The 16,232-nt window shown below is 39.5% G+C and overlaps 1 protein-coding gene across 8 annotated transcripts in view; it reads right to left on the bottom strand.

Annotated features, from left to right (window-relative positions):
- Window positions 1-15: 15 nt before the first annotated feature.
- Window positions 16-16,232, bottom strand: part of grip2b (glutamate receptor interacting protein 2b) — a 49,539-nt gene continuing 33,322 nt past the window's right edge. For 5 of the 8 annotated variants that reach the window (XM_081705400.1, XM_081705401.1, XM_081705405.1 and 2 more), the window contains 7 exons: window positions 14,883-15,022; window positions 13,823-14,005; window positions 12,447-12,603; window positions 10,051-10,168; window positions 7,755-7,982; window positions 6,831-6,977; window positions 16-5,589 (listed from right to left, as the gene is read on the bottom strand). In XM_081705400.1, coding sequence (XP_081561526.1) covers window positions 5,380-5,589; window positions 6,831-6,977; window positions 7,755-7,982; window positions 10,051-10,168; window positions 12,447-12,603; window positions 13,823-14,005; window positions 14,883-15,022 — 1,183 coding nt within the window. In that variant the 3' untranslated portion in view covers window positions 16-5,379. The remainder of the gene's footprint in view (window positions 5,590-6,830; window positions 6,978-7,754; window positions 7,983-10,050; window positions 10,169-12,446; window positions 12,604-13,822; window positions 14,006-14,882; window positions 15,023-16,232) is intronic. The other 3 variants (XM_081705402.1, XM_081705404.1, XR_014119375.1) reach the window with 2 other exon arrangements.

Here is a 16,232-nt window from a genome sequence, read left to right as displayed (position 1 = left end):
AGAATTATTCACTTACAATAAAGGTTTGTTTTAAACAGGTACTGCAGTGGTCAGTTTTCAAAAGTATATATTTGACAAATGTGAAATGCCATTTGAAAATGAACTTTAAGGAAAGTGGAAAATGTCTTGTTATAATGGCTGCCAGCTTGGTGTGCACACTGTTCACAGCAGGACCCTTGCTGTTCTAGCTTGACACTGCATGAGAGCACTGAATCTTGGAGTTAATACTGCAGCATGGAGTTAGCACTGAAATCTTCAGCTGCCACTGGCTTGTCCTCATTAATTTTCTTTAAAATAGAAGCTTGACGCAAATGACTTCAATGCTTCAATGCCATATACTGGCCTGCTTTGATGAACATAGTTTGTGGGGGTGGGGTGCATGTTTTCCATTTTTTGGACAAATGGACACACTGAATGTTTAATATAGAGGTCCTTAAAACAAAAATATTCCTTTGTCAAATGTGGATCATTCAGATATTTCCTGTTATGCTCAATTGTTATATCACTCTTATTAAAGATGACTGATTTTTTTTTTAAACAACTTAAAGATGAAAGCTACCAGCGGAAGTAACAGATAATAAGAAACATCAACAATGTTCATGTAATCTGTGCCAGCACCTTTCTTTGCATGCCTCATATGTCATTGATTCTGGTGAGTAGATTATTTTAGACCACCCTGTTATCCTGGAACCTTCTCACTTGGAACCTTTGTAAATGTCTTTGACATCACAGTCAGCCAAACCTTCTTGGCCAATTTGGACCTGAAAAGTATGCAGGAAAAATATATTTTTCTCCTTTTGTTGATAATTTGACTTCATAGTAAATTTTTTGGTTGGCAGACAGGAACAGTATTAGTACTGCCAGCAACATGCTTTCCCTTTTCATGTGAATATGAGGTAAAATCTTTTCCTGTTATGCAAATGGAGTATTTTTCCGCTCACCCTCATCATCAGGTCATGATCCGGGTGGGGAACTGCTCATAACAACTATGACTAGCTTTGAACAGTGAATCATACAGATAATGTAACTGTGTGATGGACAGCTTACCATCTTTCCTTGCTTTCGCCTTCCTGCGTGATGATGATTACGGAATGCACGTCACACAGTGGTTCCAAATCAGCTATTCCAAATTCAGGTGTGACACGCTCGTGATGCCATGAGCGACTGCACCTCACACGCCATCTGATTTGGCTCGGCCACGTGTTGTGGGAGGATAGAGAGCGCTAATAGATGTGACATGGCAGGGAGCAAAACAATCAGACCAGCTCACAGACATGTTCAGGCAGTCAGGACCAAATAAAAATGGGCCGTAGAGCAGTGGTGTGATACTTCCCTGTAGAATTAGATATAAGCTGGCCTTGTCCATCTCTAAGCTCCATAAAGTCATGATGAAAGAGGAAAATGCTGAAATCATCTGCGGATAGAGCTACAGATAATGTATGGGTGAGCAAATCAGCTAAATATGTACTTCAATACTTTTATGAAATGCACACTGGAACTACCTATGATCTTCAACTGTAGCACAACTCAATTGCTTTCCCTTAAGTAAGAGCTTGGATAATTCTATCACCAGCATAATTGGTGCTTAAACTACGTTCACTAAGAGATCATTAATTCCTTTAAAAAACATTGCATTGTTTACTTCCTCTTTTGAATATAGCCTTAAAATGACAGATTTCATTAGTTTCACTGAATTTCAGTTGCCAGGCATTTATACACAAGAAGGTTAGATATCAAGGTAAATAATGTTAACTGTCTAGTGAGTAGCAACACATATCTAACCATCTATCTAACTATATCTAACATATCTGTACTGTTACTAGAGATTTGGGTTAATGCACAGAACAATTTTTCCCAAATCTGATCTAACTCTAGAATTCTGCAAAGTATTAGATACAAAAAATATACATAAATGTACTGCAGTATTACAAACAGTCCTTGTAAACATGGGCTCTGACTAAAAGTATTCAAATATTTCCCACCTATTATAATCACTCAATAGTTTGTTCAAGTATTTATGCTACAAATGTTGATAATTTTAGTAAAATGAGGTGGATTAACTGGTTATTATTGAAAGATAAAATAACTCATTAATACATTTTTATACTTTATTAATTTTTTTTCCCTTTATAAAAGGGTCACCAGCACAGTCTTTCATTGATATAGAATATCAATGTAGGTGTGCAAACAAAGCAAAATAAACACAATTTTCGGCTCTTTCACTGTGCTTAGATTGCAGTCAAGGATACCATGAGGTGAGAGTGTCATATAAAAATACTATACAGAGAATAGAACTTTAATATTACACTTTAAAAATACACAATATCAATGCATACATTATTTCATGTTTAAAATGCATAGGGATGAACACAATTAGAGCTTCATAAAGCTTTTGTAAAATTTCCAAAGCCCAAACTGGGCTTGGATATTGCGTCTATAAAAGTTCAACTTTTCTTTTGTACTTTTTGTTATGTTTTGTTATATATACGGCACACTCAGTACATACATGGAATACTGTCATGAAAAGAGAGAAAAGGTCAAATCCTTGTCCATTGTCTGGATACTGTCTCAGTCTTAGCAAAAAAACTGGACTGCATGAACTGGACTTTTGACCTGATTCCCCTGCAGTGTCAACATATAGCTGAAACCTTGCTCAGTTCAAAGTACTTTACATACAAAAAAGAAGAGCCCATGCTCATTGGTCTTGATTTTGTTCCACTGACAACTTTAGTAGCCCCTTAAAGGTTATACACAAACGGGGGAAAACGGGAAATGAAAGAAGAGCGAAACAAAATTAAAAAAAAGCTTTGGGAGGGAGTTTTGGGGAGATTCCAAGTGCGACAGTTCTGAACAGAGCGGTAGATTGTTCTGGCATGAGTTCCCGAATGCTCTGAGAACAACGAGTGCTTTCTGTTTTATTACAAATGAATCTTGCTTGTGCTTTCCAACACTGGGTTTAAGACTGCGGGGCAAGGAAATAAAATCCACTTAATCCACAGATAATTATGAAGCAAGTTTTCTGGCAGGGAGACAACCATACAAAAGGCCCAGAAAGTGCTCAGAGAAGCTGTGGAAGAGAGGGCGGGGCCTGAGAGCACAGGCCAATAAGCAACATCTTAAAAAAAAAACAACAACAAGAAAAAAATAAAAACAAGATGGAATAAAAAACATCACAGCTGTATTGTGGCTTACTGAATCTTATTGCCAGCAGCCAAGATGCATTGCCAGACTCCAGTAGGCTGTGCCTATTTTCAGAGATCGTTGTGCAGATTCAAGAGCTTTACCTGGTGTGATCCTACAAATGAAATGATTTTGAAATATGCATCGACTTATGTCTTATCTTGCATAAGAATTATCTTTCATATGCCTAATACTCACACATATCTCCAGGACACAAATAGAGTGAGCATATGTTTAATCACTGATATCCTTTGCCCTCATTTATTTAACGTTTCAATATCTATTTATTTAATTCTCACGATCATTGTGTCCATTGGAAAAGTGTTGTAGGAACAAGTTTGTGGTCACTACATTTCACGGTTTAATATTCTTTGCTTTAACAAACATTTAATACTTATTTACAGCTTCTTGGTTAATACTAGTCATGAGTTAAACCAATCAAACTGGAAGTCAAGATATTCCTCTTTTGCCAGAGCTGGCCCTGAGTTAAGGCCAAATGCCAGGTGTCTCTATGCTAGTAGGCTTTTCAGGAAGGTGAGCCGAAAATAACCTGAATGGAAACATTTGCAATATTTGGCGGGCTTCAGCAGCCAAATGATGGCTTGGGTGCAAAGCCTGCTGTAAAAGGGAGAAATGTGCCCTTGAGGGTCATATGCACATGAAGAGTGGTGGAGACACCATGCTGGTACAGTGTTTCACTGTTGGGAGAGAAATGATAAAAGACAGGGGCAGACAGAGCCATGACAATATGCACTGTCAAATGCCTATACAAGAGCTGTAGCATCAAGCCTAGGAGTCTGTGAGTGTGTGTGAGTGAGAGAGAGAAAGCGAGAGAGAGAGAGAGAGAGAGAGAGAGACAGCGCAAGGTTCTTATTTCTGTTTTCCTTATACCATGTCATCGCTGAGGCTATAAGAAATGAAAGTGCTTCATGCAAAGTAAGTGCATTAAAACCAGAAGAAAAGAGTACTGTATTTGTTCCTGCCATTTCACACTGCTGCTTGAGCAAGTGTGCAGGGCTGGAGCTGGGAGAAATGAATTTGTCTACTGGTGCAAACACAACACGGCTTTGTCACCTCCACCAAATAAAGGAATCGAAATTCTTTTTGATTACATTATGTGGACTTGAAAGCTTCTAAAGTCTTTGTTGAGAAATCAAACAGCAACTTTGTTACTTTTAGTTTTGGCCTGCAAGCATGAAAACAGCAGGCAGTCGTCTTGTGCATTGTTCTTGTCCACCCTTTTTTCCTGTGAATGTGAATGCGCACGTGTGTGTGTGTGTGTGCCTGTGTGCCTGTGTGTGTGTGTGTGTGTGTGTGTGTGTGTGTATGTGTGACTGAATGTCCCCACAAGATTAGTAATATCTGACATTATTTACCTTGTGGGGACCTCTCTTGTGGTCCCCATGGTACACTGAAATTGGTCGTTTCATTTGAAAAACTAAACGCCAAATGACAGAGCCAAGCTATAGTAATCATTGTCAATAGAAAGTCCCTACAAGGATAGTAAACAAGACTGTGCGTGCGTGCGTGCGTGAGAGAGAGAGAGTGTGTGTGTGTGTGTGTGTGGTGTGAGAGAGAGAGAGAGAGAGAGAGAGAGCGAGTGGGAGAGAGAAGGAGAGAGAGGGAGGGAATTGGAGAGTGTTTGTGATCAAGCATGTGTCTGCTGGTTTTAGGGTTGGGTCAGACTGTGCACTTACCCAACAATTTTTTTTCATTCTTGCCCAACCAAGCAGAGTGGAAAAATACAAGTGTTAAATGAAAACGTCATAGATACTTTGTTCTCTTTTCTGAAAGGGAACAGACATAACCAAAAAGGCAAACAAATGTCAACACCCTTCACAATGTGGTAAAAAAAAAAAAAGGATTTAAAAGGGATCTGCATCCAGGCTCTATTCTCTTGATTTACACTGCTGAACAACAGCAGCTATTTCTGTAAAAAACAGACGACTCCAGAAGTATCAGACTGGGTTAAGTTCCTTTTTCACACTTCTTCTTGTATTGTTTTTCAGTGATCAAAGCCCACCGTCCTTTGAGAATGCTGGCTCAAGTCCTTGCTTATGTTTTACTGAAAACAGAAGCCTTGTTGATTGTATTTGTTGATCACACATCGGCCACAGTCCAAGATATCGCAGTGCTCTGATGTTTTCGTGCTGTGACCTTCAGAGGTGTGGGGAAATCCTAGCTGTCATGCGTGTACTATCACAAATCCATAGTGCTGGTCATGTGTTCACGAATGTGGGTGACAGGGGTGGCGGGAGAAAAGTCACGGAGCTGACCCAAACTTGGCTGACCGGCGGTGGGCTGAGCTAACGGGTTTCTGCTAATGACAAGCTCCAGTTTGTCCCCGGCTTCAGTCAGGAGAGGCACAGCCAAACAGCAGTCAAAGTCTCGTGTCCGCACATGATTGACCTGGCAAGGCGACAGGCAAAAGTTACACATTACACAGTCATCCTCATAACACGTAACATACATCACTGTAGATAACACATCACCTAAACCAGTATAACTGACAAAGGCTACAGCTGTTGTCTTTAAGTAGAGTCATTAAAGGAATCAATGAAATAATCAGATGAGAAATTTATAATATACTGTATATGCCAGTGCCCGGCCTGTGGTCTGCTGAGCACAACCTATTAATTTGTGAAAAAAAAAAAAAAAGCTTACACAAATATCCTAGTTTTGACTGAATGTCTACTATGGGACTGATTTTACTAAGTGTATTTATAGCTTTTTCTCACTTCACAGAATAAAGTCCAACCTTATATTGTTAAGATTTTATTAAAAGTGACTGAGGCCTAATCTGAACCAGTCCTCTTGTACTGTGGATGTGAGAACAAATACAGTTGTAATGAGGATCACAGAGTTAACAGAGGCCCTCAGAAGTAAGGTAGAAGTGGCAGTTTCTCTGCCTGTGCTTGGATTGCTAATAACGCTGAGCAACCACTTGACTGCGCCAACAAGGACAATATGTTCATTATCTCCTACAGTACAAAAACACAACTTTATTGCTTAGACCTTGTACGTGTAAATTTGTAGTCTACAGCTTAATCTGCTGCAACGCACAATTTATATTAGGCATCCACTATCCCTTTATTAATGGACTATAGGACTGCTGATAGGTGGATAATTGTAGTGGTGTGCCACTATATGACCCAAAAGTGACAATGACAAATGTTAAAAACCCAGCAACATTGCTGTGCCTGATAAAACTGCACCAGCTCCACCCCTAATCCATGATACTACCATATCAGTGTCACTCCTGTGTTGAGAATGTTCTACCCCCCACAACCATTGGCAGTAGTCCTGTGATCAGAAACTCTGCAGAGATTAACACAACAGAGGAGGGATGAAAACTGTGCGGATGCGGTACTGACGAGCTACAGACGGACTAGTCTGTACTATTTAAAAAAAATGTACCTATATGACAAGTGTACCTAGTCAAATGGCCTGTGAATATAAGCACATGATGGGTGTTTCTAAGTAAGTATTTAGTAAAGGTTGAAGTTTAGACTTTGAAAAGAGTCCCAGCAAAACAGGTTTTCACTTGTTGGGGCTACAGTAAGAAAAAAGAACCTTTCCTTATTGCTACCTGTCCATGAACTGGTTTTTAGGTAGCTCTGTCAGGGAGGCGTGAGCAGCATTGCTGGTACCTGAAGGATCCTGTCATACGGTCTGAGGCCTGCACGCTCTGCTGGGCCCTCAGGCCTGATCATGTTTACATACACGCCTTTCTCCAAGAATCCATCTGATACGCTGAAGCCAAAGTCGTCCCTCTCTGGGTCCTTCATTACAGTCACCTGAGGAAGACAGGTGTGCTGCTATAGCAAGTTTACTAAACAACAAAGTGAACAAAGCCTCTAACCCTTATGACTAGAGGCCGCAATAAGTTTAAGATACTGATTGTTCATAAACTCGTATATAGTATTCACCTAAAAGACACATTAGACATATTAAAAATTAGGCAGGCTTTCCATACAGATCCAGTCAATTAATGACTATGTGAGTGGAAAACATGTCTCAGATTCCCAATATAAAATAAATTTTTATTCTAGTTAAAATGCATTTCAGTGCCATGTTTCAGAACATTATATAGTAGCTAACTAAGTATCAAAATGATCCTGTTTATTGCACACAACTGTTTAGAACTTTCCTAGTTGTCAAATGAAGGAGAAATTTCTCAAGTAGCTAACAAAGTATCTGCATGGCCATAAAACTAGGCAGTCAGTAAGAGCTGACAATCACCTCATCATAACCTTTCTGAATATCATCAGATAACAGATATTAAACACCTCCATCATACAGAAAAAAATATTAACATGAAGGGAATGTGAACCAACTAAACACAACTGGCAAAAAAACTGGGTGTACTACAAATGTTAGCGTCACGTGCGCTCTTTTCACTTATAAGGGTTTCAGCTGTGTAAACTGCAGTCGACCACTAGAGGGCATGACAGACAATTATGACTTCACTTTTCAACTGCTGTCATGCCATCCACTCATGTATATTATCATTAGATCCAGTACTGTAAATTTGACTGTCAGGATTCCCACATGAGGATCTCATGTTGACTGACCTTGTGTAGCTCCAGTGGGGTGGGTGACAGGATCTCTCGCATCTCCTCCTTGATCCGCCGTGACTCCCAGGTCTTCTCCGACATGCGCAGAGTGCCCTTGCTCTTAGCCTCGGCGTGCAGGTGGGCGCTCTTCCTCAACGGGCTTGCGGCGGGCTGGCCAACAGCTTCACCGTGGCACCTCCCTCCCTCCAATCCCAAACTCAGAGCACTGCCTGTCATTATGGAGGCCTGAGCAACAGGACATGGGCAGCCTTCATAAATTGCTGTTTGCTGGACAATCAGGTTAGTGACTCTCAACAGGGAGCTTCTTGTGGGTCCAACTAGTTGTCTAACAATTATCAAATCAGATGCAGAAACACATACACAATATGGATTTGATAGCTTTTGAAAAGCTCAATTTAAGTTTGTTTCTTTGTACATTGCCCACTGTTCTACTATTGTCCACATGTGGCTTTCAGACTGAGCACAATGCCTTTGATCAGCTCTGATCCTGTTTACCGGTTTTTTTGTAGCCCCATATCAAAACATCGTCTCCATGCACCGATGTACACACAACCCTTTATTTACCCACATATTCTGATGATAATAGAAGTGTGCTTTCTGACATTCTGGACTGAACTTTCTGCCAGTAAAGCTCTCTTTCTAAAGTCCTGTAAGGTTTGTCTTCCTTTTCTTTCTGGTTTTTCAAACCATGACCTTTATTAAATTTACTTTAATACATCTGGCAAAGCTGAACTCACATGTGGTGCATATGGGCTCTTGTCTGGTTGTCCGAATAACAAATGTAATTTTATGTTCAACTTATCAGGCCAGTGTCAATTAGAGAATGTGAATGCTATTATCCAGGGCCTTCTGCTACAGGACTAATGCCTGAAACCCCTTTAAAACTTTCCAAGTATAAAAAAATGTATGCCCCCTTGGGAATCCAAATGCAATATTTGAAAAATATCCCACCTACAGGGACGACCAATACATGCTAGTCTTGGGTAAATAACAGCGTATGAGAGGGGTTCTATGACCCGGCCACGTGCTTTTCTTATCACATGAGCTCTAGTGTTAGCTCTGCCTAAGAAAACACAACAATGTTATTTATAAAGTTTGATAACAAAATGTAGTGGAACAAGAGATCTGAGAGGTCATTAGGACCTAGAGAAAAAGAGTGCTGATCTCAGGTCAGTTTACACCACATATGACCTTAGGATTAAGGATGTGGGGGATCAGGGAGTTGAATCCAGACATTGTGTAGTGCACTTTTGCTGTGTCATACTTGGAAAGTTTGGAAATCCAGGGAGTTGTAAGAATCCATTTCCTGCAATTGGCATGGCATCGCAAGTTTCATGATTTGACACTGACTTATTTCTTACTTGAGCCTCAGCTTGGGCTTATGAGATCCACAGTGTGACTAGGAAGATTTCAAGTGAATTTTATATATATGTTCTGCCATTCTGTAAATAGGCAAATAAGTAATTGATTGTTTCTTCAACATTAAATCTGATCAAACTATTCAGTTCTTGGCTTTGCAAATGAAACAAATTATTATAGTAAATCTAAGTCTCTCTCTTGCTTCAAAATATCTTAATTTATTTATGTATGCCCTATTTTTACTCCAATATGTCTTAACATAAATTACTTGCTTGTGAGGCATAATGACTTAGACTCACCTTGGACATGAGATGGGTTGAACTTGGACTTCAGAGTAAGTGACTTTACTATAATGTTACCAAATGACTGATAGTGACAGAGTTGATGTTAATTGTGCCACTTAAATAAATGAGTAAACAGCTTAATCTGCTATGTTAATTCAACTGTGTTTGAGTATAGATCTGGACCACAGTCAGGCTTGTAAGAATTAACAATCAATATTATTGTTACTGTTATACATTTGCATGTGAATTTAGAAACAGTGTTTGTTTCTTTAAGTATTGTATCAAATATGCCCGTTTCATAATCCTATATATAAATATATATATCATATACATGTTTTTGGATAGTTCAGTGTACTTACTAGTTATCTTACTGATAAAATAACCTGCACTGTTTTGAAAATAACTGAGCTAAGTTTTCAGTGGACATGTTCGGCCTGCTTATTTATTTATTTCTTTTTAAAGGGCAGGTGATGTCTGAATTTGTGGAGGAACATAAATATGTATGTTTAGTTTTTAGTCATAAATGTAACCCTTGTAACATAACCCTTCAGAATGAAACATCATTCTCTCATTTGGTATGGCTGGCACTGCGAACATCTGGGATGGGCCATGCGAGTGTGAATGGATGAGCTCATCACTTGACACTTTACCTCGATCTCGCGGAGGAGCTCGGACTGACCACATGTCTCCAGGTCCTCCAGGGCTTGGCACCAAAAGCTGTCCTCATGATCCAGAATGAGGCCATCAGTGGGCACCTGTCTGGAGTATCTGTGGCACAAAGCGCAACCGGAAAACCTTAAGGATGGGTTTGGGCCGAGGTGCCTACAGGACCGCCGCTGGCATGGCTGGCAGGACCACAGAACATACATAGACTGGGTAGAGCGAGGGGAGAAGCTTCAGGCCGAGGCCCCATAGTCCTGTACAGCCCATAAGACTGATCTTGCTTTCACAATAATATCCCAGACTATGCTGGGAAATATTTACACTTACATTTATGGCATTTACATGACACTTTTATCCAAAGCAACTTACAATTGTGACCGAATACAGTTTGAGCAGTTGAGGGTTAAGGGCCTTGCTCAAGGGCCCAACAGTGGTAACTTGGCAGTGGTGAGGACTGAACTGGCAACCTTCTGATTACTAGTTGAGTACCTTAACGACTGTCTGAATATCAACTCAGACCCTTGTATGGGGCTCAAATTTATAAGCGCATGATGTTTTCAGCAGGTTTCAGAAATAGATTTGCATGTTAAAAAAGAGGAAGACAGAAGGAAACACAGAAAAATGGAGAGCAGTAAAAGAAAATGTCGTGTTATGAAAGGGCAAAAAAGATGGTCACTTCCACCAACTCCAGCTTCTACCAGTTAACTAGAACCTTCCATATACACTGATTATCTGCATAGCAGAAAGTTAGACAGAGAATGATGGGTTATATTTTAATTCTGCAGAATCTGAGCCAAGACAAAACAATACTACTCCAAAGTACAAGTTTATATAAAAAGTCATGTGAAAAATTGTCTTGCCATTAAATGAACAAAATGAATTTGCAATATATGATGATGATTAGGCAGGGTGTCATTTAAGAATGTTGAAGTCAGAGTTGGATACTTTATACTTTATATTGCTATAGGGTCTCCAATAAATCACCTTTTGAGTGATTGAGATGCAACTGTGTGCTCTAAATGGCATCATGCTTCTTGCTGAAGAACCATGTCAATGACAAAAATAAAGACAGAAACCTGAAAGCAATGGCTTTCTGCTGCTTAACAGTGTGTCACACAGCGTATCAACACACTTAATAATCTGGCTGTCTATAATAGATTTATTCTGGTTCATACTTCCTGCTTTAGTGGCACTGACCATTGTTTGGTCCACAAGTTAACAGATGACAGCATCAGACAATAGATGGAAATACTAGAATGAACTCAGAACTTTTTGGAAGCTTGTGGTTCATGTCCTAATTCTGTTACGACACACATCTAGTGAAGAAACAATGGAATACCCAATTGTCTCCAAAACTGGGGGAGTGATGCCTCATAAAACAGTGATCACTGCATGGTTCTTCCTTTATAGATGTAAACGTTCTCGATGTAAACATGACGATGTGCACTTTGCCTTCTCAGTCATTGTTTCATTCCAAATCCAGTGTGCTGAGTACAGAGGGAAAACGCAGCAGCAAACTGTTACTTGCAGAAAGTCCCATGTGATGACAGATAACCTCTCCAGCCACAACAGCTGGCAAAGAGGTGAAAAGGCAAACACCGTGTGCTCATCACAAGTGCAACAAGTGTGAACCTGATATGTATCGGTGATGCGAGTACTTTATTAGTGCACGCCGCAACTTCAATCAACATCTGTGGTTTGGCAAGGAAAGGTGGGGCAACAGGGGGAACAGGGTGGAGAATAGAGCTTCTGAGCTTTGTTCTTGTAGAGATTTAATTTGTTAATCATTGCCTTACATAAAGTCAGTAAGTGTTAAGAACCTGCATGTTCATGGTCAGGTTTACATTACGTGTGCAATGGCTATTGTGACATATGGAATACTAGAGATTTTTGTAAAAGAGTAACACCTGGTATATTGTGAAAAAGAGATAGTTTGAAAACTTTATTTAAACCTTCTCTTTAAGGCCGCTGATTTGATTGCGTCATTTCTTTTAGAATAGACTTAGATGGTGCTATATTAATTCACTGCCACTTCTCCAATGCAGTTTCCCCCAGTGCTGGAAAAGTGGAATAGCTACACAAGACAGCTTGGCTATAACTAGCGTTATAATTCAAAAGGGTTAACTTTAGCCTTTTAAAATTTTGGAAGTACTTCAAGTACAGCATGCTACTGGGAAAGAAATACCATTAGTTGCTTAGTTACATGCAACTCAGCTAGTTTCATAGTCTCCCTTGTTTGCTCTTTTAATTCATGTTACAACATCACATAAACTTCCATTTGAAAATGCTGTTCATCCCTGTTGGCTGTTGGAAGTTGCCATGGGAACTAAAAAATCTTGACATTGTGAGGAAGAAAAATCCGCTACACTATGTGAATACTTACCCTGCGGGTTTGTCCCAGTCATCCTCGCTGCAGCTTCCATCACTGAACGTGTAGTTCTTATGACGCACGGGTGGCGGTGTGCTGTTGTGCTGCTTGGCACTACGCCACTCGTGCGGATGTAAGGCAATGCCCACTGTCTGTTGGACATAGGCTCCTACTGGGGAAGTGGGGAGTTAAATCAGCAAGATTGGAGAAGTTGTGGGGGAAAAGGTGTGTGTGTGTGTGTGTTTGTGTGTGTGTGTGTGTGTGTGTGTGTGCCTGGGCTCTGAAACAGAAATATCACATTTTATGGCTATAGGTAATGCATGTAATGGCTGTGGTTTATATGAATGGAAAGAAAGACATTGATTTGAGTGGTTTAAGTGTATATGTGTGCTTGTGTGTTCTGTGTGTGTGGGATGTATGTATAATTTATGGAAAATTAATTTCTCCACAATGTTAAAAGCACAAGAAAATTCTGACAATATGATTTTGTTCATCCCCATAAGGAAAGAAGATTTCTAATAGAAAATGAAGCTTTTATGTATAAAGCTGAGAATGTTAAAGGGGATCTATTATGTTCATTTTCAATGTTCAGAATTTTAATTTTAGGGTCTACTAGAAGAGATTTACATCCGTCAGTGTTCCAAAAACACTTTTTCTCACATTATACATCTCTATTCACCCTTTGTCTGAAACACTGTTAGAAATTCTGTGTTTTTAAGCCTCATTCTCCTGACAAGCCCACTCTGTTCTGATTGGTGAACCTCCAGAACCTACACTGTTGCATTACCGCTTGTAGTCATAAATCCACCTACACACTTGAACACAGTTTTTTGAAGTGCTCGGCACGCAGTAAAATTATTGGAACAGAGGGAAGAGAGGTAAAAATTTATTTCAACCATCTTGGTGGCTCTGCTTTTGCAGAGCATACAAAGCAAAGGAGATTTCCCCTCATAATGCCGAACGAGCCATTTTCTCGACATGGCTATAAAACTGAACAATCGCTTCCTGCTATGCAATGTGCTTGCTGGTAGGCAGGTATTATGGGAAGCGTTATGTGTTATCTTGCAACAAAGAAAATGGCTGAAAATCCAATAAGGTGATTCAGGCAGCTGAGAAAACTAGCTTCTTTGGGAGAGAGTAACTGACTCTGGCATAGGCTTTGGGCTTTGTTAATTTGCAGACCGTTTACATGTTATAAAAGAGAAGGGGAGAAACAGAAAAAAGCATAACAGGTCCCCTTTAAGTGATTTATTCTCGGAGTCAAGCTTAGTTCGAGTTGTAGCTGCAACAATATGTAAATACAGTAATACCCTATCAGGACTGTCATAAGAGGGTGTGGGAGTTATGAGGGGATGTGGAAGGGAGTGGAAACAGGGGCAGGGTGAGCTCACCTTGACTACCATAGCCAGCATCAGTACCGGAGCCATCCCAAGAGTCCATGGCAGAGTCCACACTGGGAATGGTGGTTGAATACATCTCAGACAGCTTACTGGTCTTCTGTGAATCTGTCATTTCCAAGTCTTCATTATCGCTGAGGTCATTATCGACATCGCTATTTTTCTTTTTGTCCTCCACTAGAGAGAAAAAATTCACAATTTTATGTATATTGTATACTACTTGTATATTGCTTTATATTAAGAATATATTCCACACAGATGGCATCAGAGAAAGCATGTGGATCTTCATCTCAGCCAGACTATGACATTTAGTGTCTTGTATTATCTATGATTTGACCTTAACATGGATATACTTATAGGCATGCAAACCAGTGTGACAATGTAAACAATCTAAGCCTTTATTCTTTACATTTGCTACAAGACATTGATACTATTTAATGCAAACCAAAGCTCTAAGTTAGGAGATTAAGTCACCCTATTTTCCTTCAGAGTTTGACACGTACAGCACTGATAACTTGTTATCATGAGCATTTCTGTTACATAATGGTGCAGTAAAACAAATCAGTTTTCAGAATATGGTGACATATGAAATCTGTTTTGTTGCTGCAAATGCTCAACATGTTTTAGAGAACTGTGATATTTGTACTGTAAAATGTGATGTAAAAATGCATCTTTATCAACAAATTTAATCAACAAATTTAAAAATAATTAAAGTAATACCCCAGTAATATTTATACATAGTCAATTAAATTACACATATTGGCTATGAATATATAGCTCATCAGTCCATTAAGAAAATTTAGTTCTTTGTATATCATTGAACTGAGAAAACATTTAGTCTTGATGCACCTATCTATCTGCAATCAGTTTAAGAGACTCCAGTTTGAGCTGGAAGACCAGACCCTCAGTGCGCCAATATTTTAGTCTACATTTTATGTCATGCACGGTATACTTTTCAGTGATTTTTAAACTTCGTTTTTAGTTGTTGCTCTGTAAAAATTAAACAAGACTCTGTAAATGAGGTAAAAAAAAAAATCTGTAGGTTTAAACTTACTGTCCATCTGCTTCTTGATTTTCAGGGTGACAGTCTCACCAGCCATTTGCAATAAGTGGATGGCTTCACTAAGCCGTTTTCCTTTCAGGCTGACTAGGTTGATAGCCAGGATTCGATCTCCAACATGAATAGCCCCAGTTCTGTGAATCAGTGAGACATACTATGTCTAAATCTACATTACATTGTCCACACATTCAATACATTATGCGGGCATGGTCACATAAAGAGCTGCAGTCCATTCGTGTTGATTATTCATTTCACTCTGTGTCTGATAAAGCTAATGTCAGGATTTTGGCACAATATGTTAAAGACCATTCATTAAACATTGGAAAAAGAAAGATATAAAAAAGAGAGGCATTACCACTTATTAGAATTATAAACTCAGTTACACTTGAGTGTGAGATGGCCTATTGTGACGAGGAGGTTAATCAGGATGTGGGGACAAGTCGCAGCAACAAGAACATGTTTGTTTAGAACATATAACACACAACATAGCACGCAGGCTATTGGGTTTAAACACAGACACCACAAACACGTAATCGATAGACCTTTATACACATATACTAACGACAAATTGAGGAGCAGGTTGGAGACACAGCGAGGGCGTGGCCACATTGCCGAACACACACACACACACACGCGCGCGTTCAGGGGGGGAGGGGCCGTACCGTGACACCTACGCCATCACTCATTCAATTATCCAGAAATCCATAACATACTTTCTAATTACATTACAATACATCATGCTAGTCCTTAAAACATGCTAGTCCATTTTTGATTGCAATAAAAACATCCTGTGTTCGATTGGTGTGTGCGTGTGTGTCCCATTCCTGATCCAGTTCCAGATTCCAGTACAGTACAGTTTCATGTTTGCAGCAAATCAGGAGACAAGACCCTACATTGCCCTGAGGAGTAAGAAAAAGAGAAAGAAGCTAGAAAGAGGAAAGCGCTGATATTTGTGTGAGATGTTTGTTAGTAGTTTTTGATATTTGACTTAGTGCATGACCTTGCTTCCAGTTTTGACTTTGCCCTGATAATTTGTTTTTGACAATGTATATTTGTATATATTCCACTTTGTTCCTTTTGTTGTGTATTCACTAGTAAGTAGGCAGTGGCTGTCAATTTATTTTGGGGTGTGGGTTTGACCTGTGTTTTCTACTTAGGGAGTAAGTGTAGTTTTATTTTTCTTTTGTCTGTTTAAGTTTAGTGAGTGTATTTTGGTTTCTAGTGTGGGTTTGTTTGTTATTTTGGCCTGGGTCACTCCTGACATTATAGTTCAGTGTCACACTGTCTCTTATATATCACACTGTCTGTTGTACAATACACTGGCTATCATTGAACTACTTTTGT

The sequence above is a fragment of the Electrophorus electricus genome, chromosome 22, assembly GCF_041902795.1.
Source record: "Electrophorus electricus isolate QZ-2024a chromosome 22, ASM4190279v1, whole genome shotgun sequence".
In the NCBI taxonomy this organism is placed as follows: domain Eukaryota; kingdom Metazoa; phylum Chordata; class Actinopteri; order Gymnotiformes; family Gymnotidae; genus Electrophorus; species Electrophorus electricus.
The sequence above is the reverse complement of the archived record's forward strand: the minus strand, read 5'-3'. Positions and strand labels throughout refer to the sequence as shown.